The sequence below is a fragment of the Rhinopithecus roxellana genome, chromosome 3, assembly GCF_007565055.1.
Source record: "Rhinopithecus roxellana isolate Shanxi Qingling chromosome 3, ASM756505v1, whole genome shotgun sequence".
NCBI lineage: Eukaryota > Metazoa > Chordata > Mammalia > Primates > Cercopithecidae > Rhinopithecus > Rhinopithecus roxellana.
In genome coordinates this window covers 156,002,755-156,024,376 of record NC_044551.1, presented here as the reverse complement: position 1 = coordinate 156,024,376, position 21,622 = coordinate 156,002,755, and the positions used below count along the sequence as shown (strand labels likewise).

At 44.8% G+C, this 21,622-nt stretch overlaps 1 protein-coding gene across 1 annotated transcript in view; it reads right to left on the bottom strand.

Moving 5' to 3' along the window:
- PAIP2 (poly(A) binding protein interacting protein 2) overlaps positions 1–21,622 on the bottom strand; it is a 27,184-nt gene extending 5,562 nt beyond the window's left edge. The window contains exons 1-2 of the mRNA XM_010388112.1: positions 21,474–21,622; positions 221–384 (exon numbers count right to left, since the gene is read on the bottom strand). Of these exons, the coding sequence (XP_010386414.1) occupies positions 221–358 (138 nt within the window). The 5' untranslated portion in view covers positions 359–384; positions 21,474–21,622. The remainder of the gene's footprint in view (positions 1–220; positions 385–21,473) is intronic.

Below are 21,622 nucleotides of genomic sequence, written 5' to 3'. Positions count from 1 at the left end.
CAGAATCCCTAGGGTGGGACCCTGAAACAAGCTCCCCAGGTTATTTCCATAAGCAGTTAAGCCTGGTAGTAATCAGCAGCCAAGTAAGTAGGAGTGGTGGCATATCAATCTACATACTTCATACATAAAGGACAAGATAAACACATTTCACCGACAAGTACAATCATATTGAGGGCCGGAATGGACTATGAAAAAGAACATGTTTGTACAAAAAACTAACTTGTCTGTTGAATTCTTCTTCATTTTCCATCCACATGTACTCTGCAAATGGATTGTCATCTTCATGAGAATGACCGTTAATAATCACATCTTCATTGATGATGCTTGGGCTAGTACTGCTGCGACTTGGATCTTTCATGGCTGATGTTGGTTGTCGTTTTTAACCTTAAAAGAACAACAACACAGTTAATTTACTTATTTATTCAGGTTATTTTGAGACAAGGTTTCACTCCTTCATCCAGGCTGGAGTGCAGTGGTGTGATCATGGCTCACCACAGCCTTGATCTCTTGCCTCAGCCTCCCAAGTAACTGGGACTACAGGTGTGCACCACCACACCACCCAGCTGAATTTTTAAAAAATTTTTTGTAGAAACAAGGTCTGTGTTACCCAGGCTGGTCTCGAATTTCTGGGCTCAAGTGATCCTCCCCACCTCAACCTCTCAAAGTGCTGGGATTATATGCATGCGCCACCGAGGCCAGTTGATTCTTTCGGTTCTTAATAAGCATCTATTTATTAGCAGGCATCATGAATAGGTGTTAGAGGCAGACGATACATGGTAAGGTGCACAATTGGAAAGCTTCATTTTTTTTCAAATGATTTTAATGTTTTAATAGGAGAGGATAGCCTAAAACATCTAATGTTTTCCTTTTTTTTTTTTTTTTTTTTTGAGATGGAGTTTCACTGTCACCAAGGCTGGAATGCACTGGCATGATCTCGGTTCACTGCCACCTCAACTGCCCAGGTTTAAGCAATTCTCCCACCCCAGCCTCCCAAGTAGCTGGGATTACAGGCACATGCTACCATGCCCAGCTAATTTTTTGTATCTTTAGTAGAGACGGAGTTTCGCCATGTTGGCCAGGCTGGTCTTGAACTCCTGACCTCAGATGATCTGCCTGCCTTGGCCTCCCAAAGTGCTGGGATTACAGTTGTGCACCACCGTGCCTGGCCACATCTAATGTTTTCTGATAACAGCAAATGAAGTACATCAGTTGCTTACATGGACTCTCTCCAAACCATCCAATTTATATTTTATATTACATATCACTTGCTTTATAAAGCAAGCATGGTCGGCCGGGCGCAGTGGCTCATGCCTATAATCCTGGCACTTTGGGAGGCCGGGGCAGGTGAATCATTTAAGGTCAAGAGTTTGAGACCAGCCTAACATGGTGAAACCCCGTCTCTACTAAAAATATAAAAGAGGTCAGGGGCAGTGGTTCATGCCTGTAATCTCAGCATTTTGGGAGGCCAAGGCAGGTGGATCACCTGAGGTCGGGAGTTCAAGACCAGCTTGACCAACATGGTGAAACCCCGTCTCTACTAAAACTACAAAATTAGCCGGGGTGGTGGTGCATGCCTGTAATCCCAGCTACTTGGGAGGCTGAGGCAGGAGAATTGCTTGAACCTGGGAGGCAGAGGTTGTGGTGAGCCAAGATCACACCATTGCACTTCAGCCTGGGCAAAAAGAGTGAAACTCCATCTCAAAAAAAAAAAAAAGAAAACCCAAAAAATTAGCTGGGCATGGTGGCGCATGCCTGTAGTCCCAGCTACTCAGGAGGCTGAGGTGGGAGAATCACTTGAACCCAGGAGGTGGAGGTTGCAGTGAGCTGAGATCACACCACTGCACTCCAGCCCAGGCAACAGAGTGAAACTCCACCTCAAACAACCACCACCACCACCACCACCACCACCAAACACAGTCTGGAAGACTGAGTCATCAAGTGATTAAATGATGAAGAGCAAATTCAATTTTTTAAAACTGACTTCAAAAAGTCCAGGGATTGAAAGTGAAAACTAACAGTTTTCTTTTGGAGACAGAGTCTCGCTCTGTCGCCCAGGCTGGAGTGCAGTGGTGCGATCTTGGCTCACTGCAAGCTCTGCCTCCCAGGTTCACACCATTCTCCTGCCTCAGCCTCCCGAGTAGCTGGGACTACAGGCGCCTGCCACCAGGCCCGGCTAATTTTTTGTATTGTTTTAGTATAGACGGGGTTTCACTGTGTTAGCCAGGATGGTCTCAATCTCCTGACCTTGTGATCTGCCCGCCTCGGCCTCCCAAAGTGCTGGAATTACAGACGTAAGCCACCATTCCTGGCCTAAAACTAACAGATTTTTAATAACCTCTCAGGTTCTTCAGGTATAGTTCTGATCTCTCCTTCACACCCCATTCTGGGTCTGCTTTTTCTCTAGGTTCTTGTCAAGTTCTTCCATGTCTGGATTTCCTCACTGTACAGTGAGTTTCAGGCATCTAGTATCTTTTTTCTTTTTTTTTTTTTTGAGACAGGGTCTCAGTGTGTCACCTAGACTGGAGTGCAGCAACCTCCACCTCCCAGGCTCAAGCAATTCTCCTGCCTCAGCCTCCAGAGTAGCTGGGATTAGAGGCTTGTGCCATTATCACCCGGCTAACTTTTGTATTTTTGTAGAGACTGGGTTTCACCATGTTGGCCAGGCTAGTCTTGAACTCAAGACCTCAAATGATCCACCTGTCTCGGCCTCCCAAAGTGCTGGGATTACATGCATGAGCCATCGCGCCCAGCCCAGTATCTTTTCATCTGAGTATAAGTATTATCAAATACAAGCCTGATGTCTTATACTACTCAATAGCTGATAACATGATCTAACCTAATTGATACATTGCAGGCTAAATATTTGAAGCACAAGGTTTCACATTCTAAAATATTCCAATTCATTAAGTTTGAAATCACTAAAAATAGGTTTACATAAAACAATTCACCTATACATAAACTCAAGCAGTATTGTGACTTGTGCCAAAGAAAGGTCTAATGAGGTCTGCTTACTTCAAATTTATCACAATCAAGTAAAATACTAAATCTAAAATCTCCTGCTGGAAATATATGTATTTTTTTTCCCTTTGGGATATGTTTCAGGGAAAAGACTAGTCCTATGTGTGTTGCCTGGCCCTTTAAATTTTATGGACTTACCCTTAAGAGGACATAAGTGTAATAAAAATCCATAGCTGTTCATGTAATATGACAAATAGTAGATACTAATGACAATAGGATCACAGTGGTGAAAATTTTAATTGTTGAGAGGTCATCAACTAAAAATTTCTGGGAACTTCTGTCCTAGTTATAATATGTATGTCTACAAAAGAAACGCAGGCCGGGCTCTGTGGCTTACCCCAGTAATTCCAGCATTTTGGGAGGCCAAAGCAGGCGGATCGCTTGAGCCCAGGAGTTTGAAACCAGCCTGGGCAACATAGAGAACCCCATCTATGTACTACAAATACAAAAAATCAGCTGGATGTGGTGGTGCATGCCTATAATCCCAACTATCTGGGAGGCTGAGGCAAGAGAATCACTAGAACCTGGGAGGCAGAGGTTGCAGAGAAGTGAGATCACACCACTGCACTTCAGCCTGGGCAAGAAAGCAAGACCCTGTCTCCAAAAAAGAAAAAAAAAAAGAAAGAAAGAAAAAAAGAAAGGCAGGCAGAAACAAGCTGGGCACAGCTCCTGCCTGTAATCCCAGCACTCTGGGAGGTCGACAGGGGTGGATCGCTTGAGCCCAGGAGTTTGAGACCAGCCTGGGCAATATGGCAAAGCCAGGTGAGTGGTGCATGCCTGCAGTCCCACTTGGGAGGCCAAGGTAGGAGGATCTCCTGAGCCTGGGAGGTGAAGGTGGCAGTGAGCTAAGATAGTGCCACTGCACTCCAGCCTGGGCGGCAGAGCAAGACCCTGTCTCGAAAAACGACGACGACGCAACCAAACAAAAGAAGAAAGGCTGAAACAGACTCAAGAGTTATGTGCTACGGTGACGGTAGAAAGAAAACATGAGGCCGGGCGCAGTGGCTCACGCCTGTAATCCCAGCACTTTGGGAGGCCAAGGTGGGTGGATCACGAGGTCGGGAGTTCAAGACCAGCCTGACCAGCAGGGTGAAACTCCGTTTCTTCTAAAAAAATACAAAAATCAGCTGGACATGGTGGCGCATGCCTGTAATCCCAGCTACTTGGGAGGCTGAGGCAGGAGAATCGCTTGATCCCGGGAGGTGGAGGTTGCAGTGAGCCAAGATTGTGCCATTGCACTCCAGCCTGGGTGACAGAGCGAGACTGTGTCAAAAAGAAAAAAAAGAAAAGAAAATATGATAGTATGATTTGTTAGGAAATTGAGGCACTTTAGCAGACAAGACAGAAAAAAGACAATAAATATCTATTATTTTTATCATTAAACTTGGATGAAAGGCCGGGCGCGGTGGCTCAAGCCTGTAATCCCAGCACTTTGGGAGGCCGACACGGGTGGATCACGAGGTCAGGAGATTGAGACCATCCTGCCTAACACGGTGAAACCCCGTCTCTACTAAAAATACAAAAAACTAGCCGGGTGAGGTGGCGGGTGCCTGTAGTCCCAGCTACTGGGGAGGCTGAGGCAGGAGAATGGCGGGAACCTGGGAGGCGGAGCTTGCAGTGAGCTGAGATCGCGCCACTGCACTCCAGCCCGGGCGACAGAGCGAGACTCCGTCTCAAACAAAAAAAAAAAAAAAAAAAAAAAAACTTGGATGAAAAACTGTTTTGATAGCAAGTCTTGACTAAATAATAATCAGTTCCTCTAAAGAAAATAAGAAGGCTGGGTGTTGGTGGCTCATGCCTGCAATCCTAGCACTTTGGGAGGCCAAGGCAGGTGGGCGGATCACGAGGTCAGGAGTTCAAGACCAGCCTGGCCAACATGGTGAAAACCCATCTACTAATAATTAGCTGGATGTGGTGGCGCATGCCTAGTAATCCCAGCTACTGGGGAGGCTGAGGCAGGAGAATCACTTGAACCTGGGAGGTGGAGGTTGCAGTGAGCTGAGATTGTGCCACTGCACTCTGGCCTGGGCAACAGAGTGAGACTCCATCTCAGAAAAAAAAAAATAAAGAAAGAAAAAAAAGAAAGAAAACAAAAGAAGAAGAAAATTACCCATTTTTTTTTTTGAGATGGAGAGTATAGTGGTGCAATCTCGGCTCGCTGCAACCTCTGCCTCCTGGGTTCAAGAGATTCTCCTGCTTCAGTCTCCTGTATAGCTGGGATTACAGGAGCGTGCCACTAAGCCCAGCTAATTTTTTTGTATTTTTAGTAGAGACAGGGTTTCACCATGTTGGCCAGGCTGGCCTCAAACTCCTGACCTCAAGTGATCTGCTCACCTCGGCCTCCCAAAGTGCTGGGATTACAGGCATCAGCCAACGTGCCCAGCAGAAAATTTCGCATTCTTATATGGCAGGTTACCAAACTGCTTACTGTTAAATAATTACATTTTAGATATTTCTCTAACACTGTGAAAAGGTGGGATTGATTCTGCCTCACAAGTGGAGGGAACTTTGCTTAATCTGCTTCTGAACCGATCATTAAGTTAGGTAAAAAGACACCCCAATATAAAATAGCTTTTCATTATTTTCCCAATTTGTATCCAGTCCCAACTTATGCCCATACAATCCTACTTTTCACACTGGGCACAGTGGCTCATGCTTGTAATCCCAGCACTTTGGGAGGCTGAGGCAGGCGGATCACTTGAGGTCAGGAGTTCGAGACCAGCCTGGCCAACATGGCGAAACCTTGTCTCTACTGAAAATAAAAAAATTAGCCAGGTATAGTGGCACACACCTGTAATCCCATCTAAACAGGAGGCTGAGGCAGGATAATCACTTGAACGCAGGAGGTGGAGGTTGTAGTGTGCCAAGATTGTGCCACTGCACTCTCCAGCCTGGGAGACAGAGTGAGACTCTGTCTTAAAAAAAAAACTTAGCTGGGTGTGGTGGTGCACGCCTGTGGTCCCAGATACTCAGGAGGGTGAGGTGGAAGGATCACATGAGCCCAAGGTCAAGGCTGCAGACAGCCATGATCGCACGCCACTGCACTCCAGCCCGGGCAACAGAGCAAGACAGCTCAAAAAAAGAATTTACTATTTTAAAGTGCTTGATTCAGTGGTTTTAACACCACCACCACTACCTAATTCCAGAACATTTTTGCCACCCCAAAAAGAAACTCCATACCCATCTGTAGTCACTCTCTATTTCCCAAGGCCCCCAACAGCAGGCAACCACTAGTCTACTTTCTGTCTCTATAGATTCGCCTATTCTGAACATTGCATATAAATGGAATCATAAAATATTTGTCTTCTTCTCATGTCTGGCTTCTTTCACTTGTTTTCAAGGTTCACCTATGTTGTAGCAGGTATCAGCATTTCATTCCTTTTAATTGCCAAATAATATTCCATTATATGGAGATACACATTTTGTTTATTTACTGTGATTAATGAACATCTGCGGTTATTTCCACTTTCTGGCTATAAATATTGCTGTTATCAGTATTTGTGTACAAGTTTTTATATGAGCATGTTTTCAGTTCTCTTGAACCCAGTGTGTTCAATGCTAGTCAGTCTTTTAGCTATACATTTTCTTTTTTTTTTTTGAGATGGAGTCTCACTCTGTCACCTAGGCTGGAGTACAGTGGCACGATCTCGGCTCACTGCAACTTCTGCCCTCCCTAGTTCAAGTGATTCTCCTGCCTCAGCCTCCTGAGTAGCTGGGTTTACAGGCGTGTGTCACCACGCCCGGCTAAGTTATGTATTTTTAGCAGAGGCGGGGGTTTCATCATGTTGGTGAGGCTGATCTCGAACTCCTGACCTCGTGATCCGCCCGCCTCTGCCTCCCAAAGTGCTGGGATTACAGGCGTGAGCTACCCCTCCCGGCCTCAGCTATACATTTTCAATTGTGACAGAAACAATGAGCAAAAAAGGTAACTGACTCCCTCTCTACCACCAGACACAATCCTCACTCCAAATCCTTTTCCCAAAAGTAAGCACTGCTAATATTGTATATATTTTTCTTAAAAAGAAAACACATATTCAACAATAGTATAGCATTTAAGGGCCTTACAGTCATCATCTATTTAATACTCACGAAAGTCCTGTGGTTGTAGGGATTACGGCCAAATTCATTTCCATGACAAAGAACTAAGTCTTAAGTAACTTGTTCCAGGTTACACAACTACTGAACAGTGGAGTTGAAATTCAAGTCAAGGTAGCCTGACTCTAAAACATGCACCAGGGCCCAGCACTTTGGGAGTCTGAGGTGGATCTCCAGACCCAGCTGTTCAAAACCAGCATGGGCAACATAGTGAGACCCCCATCTCCACAAAACTACTAAAAAGAACTGCCAATGCAACGATAAACTTCCAAAGGAATGCTTAAGAAAAAAAAAGAAGTTCAATTCTGGTACAATACCTCTGTGGTATTTTAAACTACCTTGGTGCCATCTCCCACTTGGAGCTTGGTAAGCCTTGAAGACAACAGCCTGTGTTCTTGGTACAAGTTGGAGGTATCAATATAAATATTATATATTTTTTTGAGACGGAGTCTTGCTCTGTTGCCCAGGCTGGGGTACAGTGGCATAATCTCAGTTCACTGCAACCTCTGCCTCCCAGGTTCAAGCGATTCTCCTTCCTCAGCCTCCCGAGTAGCTGGGATTACAGGCGCCTGCCACCACGCCCAGCTAATTTTTGTATTATTTTAGTAGAGACAGGGTTTCACCATGTTGGCCAGGCTGGTCTCGAACTCCTGACCTCAGGTGATCTGCCCGCATCAGCCTCCTAAAGTGCCACTGTGCCTGGCCAAAGACTTTAAATCAAGTATATTAAATACATTAAAAGAGCTAAAGGAAACCATGTAGAAAAAAATAAAAGTAACCATAGAATGATGTCTCACCAAATAGAGAATATCAATAGAGACAAATAATGGGCTGCGGTGGCTCACGCCTGTAATCCCAGCACTTTGAGAGGCCAAGGCAGGCAGATCACCTGATGTCAGGAGTTCTAGAACAGCCTGGACAACATGGTGAAACCCCGTCTCTACTAAAAATTCAAAAAATGTAGCCGGACATGGGGGTGAGTGCCTGTAATCCCAACTACTTGGGAGACTGAGGCAGGAGAATAGTTTGTACCCAAGAAGTGGACGTTGCAGTGAGCAGAGATCATACCACTGCACTCCAGCCTGGGCAAGGCAACAAGAGTGAAAACTCTGTCTCCAAAAATAAATACATAAATACATAAATACATAAATAAATAAGTAAAATTAAAAAAAAAAAGACAAATAGAAATTCTAGAGTTTAAAAGTATAACTGGGCCAGGCGCAGTGGCTCATACCTGTAATCCCAGCACTTTGGGACTTTGGGAGGTCGAGGCAGGAGGATCACAAGGTCAGGAGTTCAAGACCAGCCTGGCCAACATAGTGAAACCCCGTTTCTACTAAAAGTACAAAATTTAGTCAGATGTGGTAGCACGTGCCTGTAGTCCCAGCTACTCAGGAGGCTGAGCCAGGAGTATCGCTTGAACCAGGAGGAGGAGGTTGGAAGTTGTAATGAGCTGAGACCATGCCACTGCACTCCAGCCTGGGCGACAGAGCAAGACTCCATCTCAAAAAAAAAGGTACAACTGAAATGAAAAATTTACTAGAGGGGTTCAACAGCAGATATGAGCAGGGAGAAAAGAGAATCAGCAAATTTAAGGAAAGGTCAATTGAGATTTATCCAGTCTGAGAAACAGAATAAGGAAATGAAGAAAAATGAACAGAATGTTGAGAGACCCAGGAGACATCGACTGTGCCAAAATATATATAATGGAATTCCCAGAAAGAAGAGGAGAATAGGTCAGAAACATTTGAAGAGATAACAGCCTAAAACTCCCCAAATTTGATAAAAAGACACAAATCTATGTATCTAAGAAGCCACAATTAACCCCAAGTAGGATAAACTCAATATGACCCATACCAATATACAACACAATCGAATTGTTGAAAGACAAAGAGAGCATCTTGAAAACACCAAGAGAAACAACTCATTACATACAAGGGATCCTCAATAAGATTAACAGCTGATTTCTCACCAGAAACCATGGAGGTCAGAAGGTAACATATTCAAAATGCTGAAAGAAAATAATCGAACCAAGAAGTCTTTATCTGGCAAAACTACCCTTTCAAAAATGAAGGAGAAATTTTTTTTTTTTTTTTTTTGAGGCGGAGTCTCGCTCTGTCGCCCGGACTGGAGTGCAGTGGCTGCATCTCAGCTCACTGCAAGCTCCGCCTCCCGGGTTTACGCCATTCTCCTGCCTCAGCCTCCCGAGTAGCTGGGACTACAGGCGCCCGCCACCTCGCCCGGCTAGTTTTTGTATTTTTAGTAGAGACGGGGTTTCACCGTGTTAGTCAGGATGGTCTCGATCTCCTGACCTCGTGATCTGCCCGTCTCGGCCTCCCAAAGTGCTGGGATTACAGGCTTGAGCCACCGCGCCCGGCCATGAAGGAGAAATTTTAAGTCATTCCCAGATAAGCAAAAATGGACAGAGTTTGTCACTAGTAGACCTGTCCTATAAGAAAAGCTAAAGTGAGTCATTCAGGCTGAAAGAACTCAATAGACATTAAACTGAATCCACACAAAATTAAAAGGCCAGTAAAAGTAACTTATACAGGTAGACACAAAAGTCTGTAATAACATATTTTGGCTTATTACTCTTCTTTCTTTCTACATTATTTAAAAGACAAGACTGGGCACAGCGGCTCATGCCTGTAATCCCAGTACTTTGGGAGGCCGAAGTAGGTAGATCACCTGAGGTCAGGAGATCGAGACCAGCCTGGCCAACATGGCGAAACCCCGTCTCTACTAAAAATACAAAAAAATTAGGTGGGTATGGTGGCAGGCACCTGTAATCTCAGCTACTTAGGAGACTGAGGCAGGAGAACTGCTGGAACCCAGGAGGCAGAGGGTACAGTGAGCCGAGACAGTGCCACTGCACTCCATCCCAGGCCAACAACATCAAGACTCTGTCTCACAAAAAAAAAAAAAAAAAAAAGACAAATGCGTAACACAAGAATTATAAATCTATGTTAAAGGGCATACAATGTATAAACATGTATTTTGTAGTAACAAATTACAAAATACATGTAATTATTTTGTAATTACAAATGTAATAATGGTGGGGGTCACTATAGTCTTTTGGATACACCTGAAACTAAGCTGATATTAACGCAAACTGAATTGTTACAAACTAAGATGTTAATTATAATCTCCACGGTAACCCTTAAGAAAATAATACACATTAAAAATGTGTACAACACCTGGGGTATATTATCATCCTATTCAGAAAAAGCCAGAAACAAATGACTTCAACATCCCAAGAGTCAATGAACTCAAACCTATATATGTTGAGGGTCTTCCCTGGCTGAGAGAATGCTCTTCTCCAGAACAAAAATAATTAAAACTTAGAGGAAATGCTGGACACACAAAAGAAGGAACTAATTTGCTTGAATGACCTTTAAGGACCGAAAGCATGTAATGACTTAACAATACAGTAAAAAAACAAACTCTGGTACAAATAAGTCACAGAGGAAAACAAAAACACAAAACTGAGAAGTCGACTATAGTCATCTGTTACTTTTGTTTTTTTTTTGAGACGGAGTTTCGCTCTTGTTGCCCACGCTGGAGTGCAATGGCGCGATCTTGGCTCACCACAACCTCCACCTCCCAGGTTCAAGCGATTCTCCTGCCTCGGCCTCCTGAGTAGCTGGGATTACAGGAATGCACCATAATGCCGGGCTAATTCTGTATTTTTAGTAGAGAGGGAGGTTTCTCCACACTGGTCAGGCCAGTCTCAAAACTCCCAACCTCAGGTGATCCACCCGCTTTGGCCTCTCAAAGTGCTGGATTACAGACAGGCGTGAGCCCGACCTCATCTGTTACTATCTTATCTTTGGCTCATGCCTTATTCTGACCCACTATACCACTGGCAGGTAGGCTGGGCGTGGTGGCTCACATCTCTAATCCCAGCACTTTGGGAGGCTAAGGCAGGCAGATCACCTGAGGTTGGGAGTTCGAGACCAGCCTCATCAACATGGAGAAACCCCATCTCTACTAAAAATACAAAATTAGTCGGGCGTGGTGGTGCATGCCTGTAATCACAACTACTCGGGAGGTTGAGGCAGGAGAATCACTTGAATCCAGGAGGCTGAGTTTGCGGTGAGCCGAGATCGCTCCATTGCATTCCAGCCTGTGAAACAAAGGCAAAACTCCATCTCAAAAACAAAAAACCAAAACAAAACAAAGAAAAAAAACTGGCAGGAATTAACCGAGAAAGCCAATAATTTTTCCCCAGGTTTCTTACATCTGTATTTGTTTCAAGGCATGTTATACTTTAAAACCCTAAAACTGTCAGAAAATATATCAAAAATAAAAAAGATCAGTATTAATCTCATGCAAAGGAGATAACACATTTTGATAACACAGCAAGACTAACTCAGAAAGACTAGTTTAATGTATCTAGTAGTCATTAAAATACATGTAAATCAGATTTCCCTAGTGAAAATCACAAAATAAGTGTGGAGTACCTCTCACCCAAAATGCTTAGAACCAGAAGTGTTTTGGGTTTTTTTCAGATTTTGGAATACTGTATTTTTTTTTTTTTTTTTGAGACGGAGTCTTGCTCTGCCGCCCAGGCTGAAGTGCAGTGGCCGGCTCTCAGCTCACTGCAAGCTCCGCCTCCTGGGTTTACGCCATTCTCCTGCCTCAGCCTCCCGAGTAGCTGGGACTACAAGCGCCCGCCACCTCGCCCGGCTAGTTTTTTATATTTTTTAGTAGAGACGGGGTTTCACCGTATTAGCCAGGATGGTCTCGATCTCCTGACCTCGTGATCTGCCCATCTCGGCCTCCCAAAGTGCTGGGATTACAGGCTTGAGCCACCGCGCCCGGCCTTCAAATTTTCAAATCAGGATGCTCAATCTGACATAAACAGTAATTTTTCACTTTATGCTTTCAGTATTCATTTGAAAATTTTCGGACAGCGGGGTCTTTGCACAAATTTAGGATCAATTTTGTTAGGAACGCAAGCATTGAAGTGCAGGCCAATGTGGGAGGATCACTTGGGGTCAGGAATTCAAGATCAGTGTGGGAAACATACCAAGATGCCATCTATTCAAAAAACATTTTAAATTAGCTGGGCATGGTGGTGTGCACCTGTAGACCCAATTACTTGGAAAGCTGAGACAGGAGGATTACTTGAACCATGATTGCACCACTGCACTCCAGCCTGGGTGATAGAGCAAGACCCCATCTCTCACAAAAAAAAGTGACAGGGATGAATGTAAAAAGTACACGCTATCTACAAAAAAAGAAAAAAAGTTAGGTGTACAAATGTCTAAAGTGTATATATTTTTTCCCTCTCCATCTCCGATCCTATCATAGAGGTAATTCATCAATGTTAACAGCTTAATATGTATCCTTTCATAATTCTTTGTTTATATAAACATGCATAAAGCATTTCTGTATTTTAACATAATTATAATAAATATATTACATAAAATCTTCCCTAGTCAGCAAGTATTGGTATACTTCACTTTTTTTTTTTTTTTTGAGACAAGTCTCGCTCTGTTGCCCAGGCTGGAGTGCGGTGGCCGGATCTCAGCTCACTGCAAGCTCTGCCTCCCGGGTTTACACCATTCTCCTCCCTCAGCCTCCAGCCAGTAGCTGGGACTACAGGCGCCCACTACCTCGCCGGGCTAGTTTTTTTGTATTTTTTAGTAAGAGACGGGGTTTCACCTTGTTAGCCAGGATGGTCTCGATCTCCTGACCTCGTGATCTGCCTGACTCGGCCTCCCAAAGTGCTGGGATTACAGGCTTGAGCCACCGCGCCCGGCCTACTTCACTTTTTAATGGATACAACACCACTTACTCAACCACCCCCTTCTGATGTACACTTATGTTCCCACTTTTTGCCATTACACACAATCTTGCTATGCACTTTTTTTTTTTTTAGTAGAGACAAGGTAGTAGTGCTTCCTATAGGATATATTCCTGTAAGTGGGAATAACTGTGTCAACAAGGGCCATGTGCATTTTAACTGTAAGAGATGACAAATTATTTATAAAAATGTGGCAATATGCATTCCTAGTATACTGTTTGGGTGCATCACTTCTGCTGTATCTTCAACAATTCCAGATATTATATATGTATTTTATTTTATTTATTTATTTATTTTTTTGAAACGGAGTCTCGCTCAGTCGCCCAGGCTGGAGTGCAGTGGCCAGATCTCAGCTCACTGCAAGCTCCGCCTCCCGGGTTTACGCCATTCTCCTGCCTCAGCCTCCAGCCAGTAGCTGGGACCACAGGCGCCCGCCACCTCGCCCGGCTAGTTTTTTGTATTTTTTAGTAGAGACGGGGTTTCACCGTGTTAGCCAGGATGGTCTCGATCTCCTGACCTCGTGATCCACCCGTCTCGGCCTCCCAAAGTGCTGGGATTACAGGCTTGAGCCACCGCGCCCGGCCTGTATTTTATTTTTGCCATCAGATGAGCTAAAAATGACATTTGTTTTCCTTTACAGCTTCTGGAAAGTCTTTTTTCACAATGAGATTATATTTCCTGTATTTTCTCTCAATATTTTTATAGTTTCAAGTTTTTATATTTAAATCTTTAGTTCATGTAAACATTTAAGTATGTGAAGGATCTATATTTTTCCATATAAATTATATCATCCCCCACTAACTAATGAAAGCTTATTCCTCATGTTTATCATAATTAAATTCCCATGTCTGTATCTATTCTGAGATTCTTTATTCCGTAATTGTATATTTCTATACCAATATCAAAAAATGAAAGAGTACAAGGAACACAAACCTTTCATCTAGATTCATCAAACAGACTTTTGCCTGTTTTCTCTTTTTTTTTTTTTTGCTTAACCATTTGAGAAGTTGCAGGCATGATCTTTCAACCTCAAGTATTTCAATTTTTTTAACCTTTTTTTTTTTTTTGAGACAGAGTCTCACTCTGTCACCCAGACTGAAATTCAGTGGCACGATCTCGGCTCACTGCAACCTCCACCTCCCAGGTTTAAGTGCTTCTCCTGTCTCAGGCTCCCCAGTAGCTGGGACTACAGGCACATGCCACCACGACCCACTAATTTTTGCATTTTTAGTAGACATGGGGTTTTGCCATGTTGGCCAGGCTGGTCTCGAACTCCTGACCTTGTGAACCGCCCGCCTCGGCCTCCCAAAGTGCTGGGATTACAAGTGTGAGCCACTACACCTGGCCTGTGATTTCTAAAGTACAAGAATGATGTATATATATTACACTCATCTTTTTTACTTGATCTGTTCAATTCTGAAAGTGGTTTATCCAAGTCCTCCACTACAGTAGACAGAATATGTGACCCAGTCTGAGAATTGTTGTCTCATAAGGAACCTTTTTTTTTTTTTTTTTTTGAGATGGAGTTTTGCTCTTATTGCCCAGCCTGGAGTGCAATGGCACGAACCCGCCTCCCGGGTTCAAGAGATTCTCCTGCCTCAGCCTCCCGAGTAGCTGGGATTACAGGCATGCACCACCACGCCCAGCTAATTTTTGTATTTTTAGGAGAGACGAGGTTTCTTCATGTCAGGCTGGTCTCGAACTCCTGACCTCAGGTGATCCACCCACCTTGGTCTCCCCAAGTGCTGGGGTTACAGGCGTGAGCCACCGCACCCGGCCTTTTTTTTTTTTTTTTTTTTTGAGATGGAGTCTCGCTTTGCTGCCCAGGCTGGAGTGCAGTGGCGCAATCTCAGCTCACTGCAATCTCTGCCTCCTGGGTTCAAACAATTCTCCTGTCTCAGCCTCCAGAGTAGCTGGGATTACAGGCCCCCGCCACCACACCTGGCTTTTATTTCTTATTTTTATTATTATTTTTGAGACAGAGTCTCGCTCTGTCACCAGGCTGGAATGCAGTGGCGCATTTCAGCTCACTGCAACCTCTGCCTCCCCGGTTCAAGTTATTCTCCTGCCTCAGCCTCCTGAATACCTGGGATCACAGGTGCATGCCGCCACGTCCAGCTAAATTTTGTATTTTCAGTAGAGATAGGGTTTCACCACGTTGGCCAGGATGGTCTCGATCTCTTGACTTCGTGATCCGCCTGCCTCAGCCTCCCAAAGTGCTAGGATCACAGGCATGAGCGACTGTGCCCGGCCTTTTATATTTTTAATAGAGACCGGATTTCACCATGTTGGCCAGGCTGGTCTCGAACTCCTGACCTTGTGATCCGCCCGCCTCAGCCTCCCAAAGTGCTGGGATTACAGGCTTGAGAGACACCACGCCCAGCCAGGAATTAACATTTTTGATAACTGATACTTCGTCTTATGTCTTTCACCATAATTTCATGTTTACTTTTCTTATGCTTTTTCAAATGTTCTATTAACTACTGCTTTCCTATGGTGTTTATTTTCCTACACTTAACTATTTTCCTATCAATTAAAAACGTACTCCAAGAGCGGGACGCAGTGGCTCATGCCTGTAATCCTAGCACTTTGGGAGGTTGAGGCGGGTGGATCACAAGGTCAGGAGATCGAGACCATCCTGGCCAACATGGTGAAACCTGGTCTCCACTAAAAATACAAAAATTAGCCAGGGGTGGTGGTGTATGCCTGTAGTCCCAGCTACTCAGGAGACTGAGGCAGGAGAATTGCTTGAACCCGGGAGGCGGAGGTTGCAGTGAGCTAAGATCATACCACTGTACTCCAGTCTGGGCAACAGAGCGACACTCCATCTCAGAGAAAACAAACAAACAACAACAAAAAACAACTCTATACACCCATTTAGATGCCTTTTCTTCTCCAATATACCCAACCCAATGTCTGCTCTGAGCCAAGGCAAGCCCTTTAAAATTATTTTACTTACACACTTCTTCCCTGCCAATCTTCAGTTTTGTGGAATTTAGCACTGGTAGATTCCTACTATTAGGTTTTCTCTTACTATATGTTTTAAAATAATTTTTGAATTGAATACTTGACACTTCACATTATTATCCATTTATATTTTACTAAATTCATCACTCAGGACAGGCACGGTGGCTCACGCTTGTAATCCCAGCACTTTGGGAGGCCAAGGCGGGCAGATCACCTGAGGTCAGGAGTTCAAGACCAGCCTGGCCAACATAGCGAAACCCTGTCTCCTCTAAAAATACAAAAATTAGCCGGGTGTGGTGGCAGGCACCTATAATCCCAGCTACTGGGGAGGCTGAGGCAAGAGAATTGCGAGAACCTGGGAGGTGGAGGTTGCAGTGAACCGAGACTGCACCCTGTACTTCAGCCTAGGCAATAAGAGCGAAACTCTGACTCAAAAAAAAAAAAAAAAGATACAAAAATTAGCCAGGTGTGGCCGTGTGCGGTGGCTCACGCCTGTAATCCCAGCACTTTGGGAGGCCGAGACGGGCGGATCACGGGGTAAGGAGATCTAGACCATCCTGGTTAACATGGTGAAACCCCATCTCTACTAAAAATACAAAAAAAATTAGCCAGGAGTTGTGGCAGGCACCTGTAGTCCCAGCTACTCGGGAGGCTGAGGCAGGAGAATGGCGTGAACCCAGGAGGTGGAGCTTGCAGTGAGCCGAGACCGTGCCACTGTACTCCAGCTGCGGCAACAGAGCAAGATTCCGTATCAAAAAAAAAAAAAAAATTAGCTGGGCGTGGTGGTGCTCCCTTGTAGTCCCAGCTACTCAGAAGGCTAAGGCAGGAGAATTGCTTGAATTTGGGAGGCAGAGGCTGCAGTGAGCCAAGATCACGCCACTGCACTCCAGCCCGGGTGACACAGCAAGACCTTGTCTCAAAAACAAGAATAAATTCATCACTCATAGTTGTTTCTTTCTTTTTTTTTTTTTTTTTTTTTTTTTTTTTTTTTTGAGACGGAGTCTTCCTCTGCTGCCCAGGCTGGAGTACAGTGGCCGGCTCTCAGCTCACTGCAAGCTCCGCCTCCCGGGTTCACGCCATTCTCCTGTCTCAGCCTCCCGAGTAGCTGGGACTACAGGCGCCCGCCTCGTCGCCCGGCTAGTTTTTTGTATTTTTTAGTAGAGACGGGGTTTCACCGTATTAGCCAGGATGGTCTCGATCTCCTGACCTCATGATCCGCCCGTCTCGGCCTCCCAAAGTGCTGGGATTACAGGCTTGAGCCACCGCGCCCGGCCTTTCTTTCTTTTTTTTTGACATGGAGTCTCACTCTGTTGCCCAGGATGAAGTGCAGCTGCACGATATCGGTTCACTGCAACCTCTGCCTCCCGAGTAGCTGGGATTACAAGTGTGTAACACCATGCCTGGCTAATTTATGTATTTTTAGTAGAGATGGGGTTTCACCATGTTGGCCAAGCTCGTCTCGAACTCCTGACCTCAGGTGATTGGCCCACCTCAGCCTCCTGAAGTGCTGGGATTACAGATATGAGCCACCATGCCGACCACTCATAATTGTTTCTTATATTCATCATCTTCCCCTAACTTCCTATCTTTGTAAAATAGTTCCAAAGGCTACCTGAGGATTTATCATTCTAAGCCAGTGTCCAAAATATCTTTTGTCTTCATGTTTGAATAAAAATGTTAGTTGTATGGCCTGGTGCAGTGGCTCAGGCCTGTAATCCCACCACTTTGGGAGGCTGAGGTGGGTGGATCACTTGAGGTCAGAATTTCTTTTCTTTTTTTTTTTTTTTTTTGAGACAGAGTCTCACTCTGTCGCCTGGGCTGGAGTGCAGTGGCCGGATCTCAGCTCACTGTAAGCTCTGCCTCCCGGGTTCACGCCATTCTCCTGCCTCAGCCTCCAGAGTAGCTGGGACTACAGGCGCCCACCACCTCGCCCGGCTAGTTTTTTGTATTTTTTTAGTAGAGACGGGGTTTCACCGTGTTGGCCAGGATGGTCTAGATCTCCTGACCTCGTGATCCGCCCATCTCGGCCTCCCAAAGTGCTGGGATTACAGGCTTGAGCCACCGCGCCCGGGGCAAAATTTTTCAATTGGTCTGTTTTCCACTCTGAAGTCTGTGAAAAGCACTGAATTTTTTGTTTTACTATTTGGCGCAATAAGGTAATGATTAAAAAACATGAGCTCTGGGCTGGGGCGGTGGCTCACACCTGTAACCCCAGCACTTTGGGAGGCCAAGGTGGGCGGATCACGAGGTCAGGAGATCGAGACCATCCTGGCTAACACAGTGAAACCCCATCTCTACTAAAAATACAAAAACAAAAATTAGCTGGGTGTGGTGGTGGGCGCCTGTAGTCCCAGCTACTCGAGAGGCTGAGGCAGGAGAATGGTGTGAACCCTGGAGGCGGAGGTTGAAGTGAGCCGAGATTGTGCCACTGCACTACAGCCTGGGTAACAGAGTGAGACTCCATCTCAAAAACAACAACAACAAAAAACCATGGGCTCTGGAACCAGGCTGCTTTACTGTGTGACTATGGCAAGTTATTTAACCTGAGTCTCGGTTTCCTCATCTGTTACATGGGAATTAATAACAGTACCTAGTTAGAGAACCTGGCACATAACAATTAGCATTATCTATCTCGGTGATTAAACGTTTAGGGCAGTTAAAGGTCTCTAGACCAAGGGACAAGGTAAAAATCACAGATATTAAACCTATAGAGATGATACAATATCACAGGAAAATCCCAAAGTCTACCCTAATCTCAACTGTAGTGTAATAAGGGTAATTAGGTGAGAGCAAGGATGGATCATCCTTACTGATAAAAGCTCCGGTACATTAGAAATGTCACCCAAATTTATACAAACTGATAAAGGAAGCAGAGGCAATTCAAATTCCCCAAACTTGTGCCCCTCCAATATGGTGGCCATCAGCTACATAGATCTATTTAATTAAAATTTAGTTACTCATTTACACTAGCCACATCTCAAGTGCTCATAACTACACACAGTACCTCATCATTGGACAGCACCACTCTATAAACAATGAAAAAATTAAGAAAAAAGGGAGTTATTGGAACTGAACCTTAGCCTATGTCGAATGCAAACTATTCATGCACCTGTGCAACAGGTCGTCTAGATCACAAAGGCAAAGACTCGGAGAACTTTAATCTTAGACCACAGTCAGAAGACCTTAGACCACAGAAGATTGTAGGTTCAAATCCCAGCTATGCTACTTAACCACCTTAAAGTACCCTAGACCTGTCACTAAATCACACAGCACCACATAATGGTTAACAGCACACAATCTCTGGACTATGTGGATTCGAATTCCGACCATCATTAGCTATGTGACATTGGGCAAGTTACTTCACATCTCATTTTTTATCTTCATTTTATAGTAGGGCCTATCTTCTAGCTATGTTGTGGATCAAATTAGTTAATATTTGTAAAAGCAATTAGAAAAATGCCTGGCATTATTAAGTGTTACATAAATATTTGCTACATAAAAATAATCTCTCAAGCTTCTATTTCCTTAATTCCCAAGTGGGCAAGATAAAACTTGCTGTTGGGAGGCCGAGGCGGAAGGATCACGAAGTCAAGAAATCGAGACCATCCTGGCTAACACGGTGAAACCCCATCTCCACTAAAAATACAAAAAATTAGCCAGGCGTGGTGGCAAGCGCCTGTAGTCCCCACTACTCGGGAGGCGGAGGCAGGAGAATCGCTTGAACCCGGGGAGGCGGAAGTTGCAGTGAGCCGAGATTGAGCCACTGCACTCCACCACTCCAGCCTGGCGACAGAGTGAGACTCCATCTCAAAAAAAAAAAAAAAAAAAAAAGTAAAAAGAAAAAAACTTGCTCTGCCCATTTCACGTTTCATGGTAATGAATGAATAACAGGATGTAAATTACAAGAAAATGTTTTAAAAGCACAAAACGTTATTAGATTACAAGGCAGAGGTCTTGCCTTCCACATTCTTTAATCTCCCACAGTATCAACCAAATTGCTGTGCTAAGTGTTGATTTAATAAATTTTAAATTTTTCACTAAAACTGGAGCATCACACTCTAGAGTCATAAACGGATAAACCTGAATAAGGTGCAGAGTTCTTAAGGAAAAGCCTGCTATAAACTCATTCGGACCCAAAGAGGGTGAAATTACCTCAATTTGAGTTCCTAAGGAGCAATATGCACAGCCTTGAATCATTAGAGGAAATCTCCATTCCCTAACCTCCATTCCTTAAAGAAACACAAATGGGCTCTATAGTTGTTGTCAAGTTACCTATCCGGTGATATTTTTTGGTGAAAAACAGTTTTCTTCAAGTTCACTACTGACAAGTGGTATAAACAGATTAATTTTCTCCAAATATCCTGTCTTTCACTAACTGGAAACAGAATCACGAAAGCAAATAGTGGAGTCCCATTAAAAATTATTGTAGAGAACTTTTACTTATTGCAAACACAACCCATGCCAGATGAAATTTCAAAAGCGACTTAACGAAAATATAAACCAATATCTGATCTAACTGCTCTAATGAAATCTGAAAAAACAATGCCACCACGTTCCAACATTAGCCAGCACACCCAACATGAGCATCTGCTTTCCGTTGGAATAAACGTCAAAGGCTGTCAGCTGCTACACCTTTCAAGGCAAATTGGAAGGCAAATTCTTTCTAGAGTTTGGGGTTTTTATGAGTTGATACGGGTGCCAAATCAGAGAAAAGAGAAACAAAAGGAAACAGGTAAGACCCCTTTTAAGAGTCCCTAAAAAAATCACTGGTGGCTGCTGCAACAAATGTTTTGATGACGTAAGTTCACCACAAGCCTTATTTATTTTTGGTGGCGGTGGCGGGGAAGGAGAGTAAGCACAGAAAATTATTAAAAAGTGAGAGAACCTTAAAGTTCATCTAACTCAACGCCCTCCTAGGGTAAGGGTTCCCAGTATTCTAAAGGTTCTTTTTTCTGGGACATGAGCTACAATACAACCAAAATTAAGGGGTCGGGATGGCAAAGAAACGGGGGAAAGACGATCATCTGATCAGGCCCGTCGACGGTTGCAGCGTTCCCCCAGGACGCCAAGAGTCCGCCAGTTCCTCCGCCCCTCTCTCCCAAAAACCCCAGCCTCGGCTAAGGCGCGCACGCGCAGCAAGTAGGAGCTGCGCGTGGCGACGCGCAGGCGTAAAGTGGGTAGAAACAATGAGCTTTGTTGCCGAGGCGGTGGTGGGGGGCAGGGGAAAGGGTACCCGGCGGAGGGAGAAAGGACCGGGGGAATGGGTAACAAGGCAACGTGCTATCCCGGCAACCCTCGCGCCACTGGGGACCCGGATAGAGAGCTGCGAGATCCAAATCATTAATAGTGACAATGAAAAAAAAAAGCGACGGCCATGTCTCAGAGAAGAGAGAGACGAAGTACGAAGTCGGCCCAAGCTCATCCCTCAGACTTGGTGGAAAGAGACAGTGAACAACCGAGGCCGCAAGGGACTCGGTGGCCAATCACCCAGGGAACCCTTTAGGCCCCTCTGCCGTCGCCGACGTGCTGTCCCTCGACCGCCGCACCCCTGTCGCCACTCCGCCCGAGGGGACCCTCTCACCCAGTGCACAGCAGCGGGGACGGCAGCCAACGAATCCTGTCGGCCTCCGCGGATCTCCACAGGCAGCGCCGCTCCCCCGCTCGACGTGCGCTTCGCCCGCCGCCTCCCTTCTCCAGTCCAAACAAACACCCTAGCCCGGAAGTGACTTC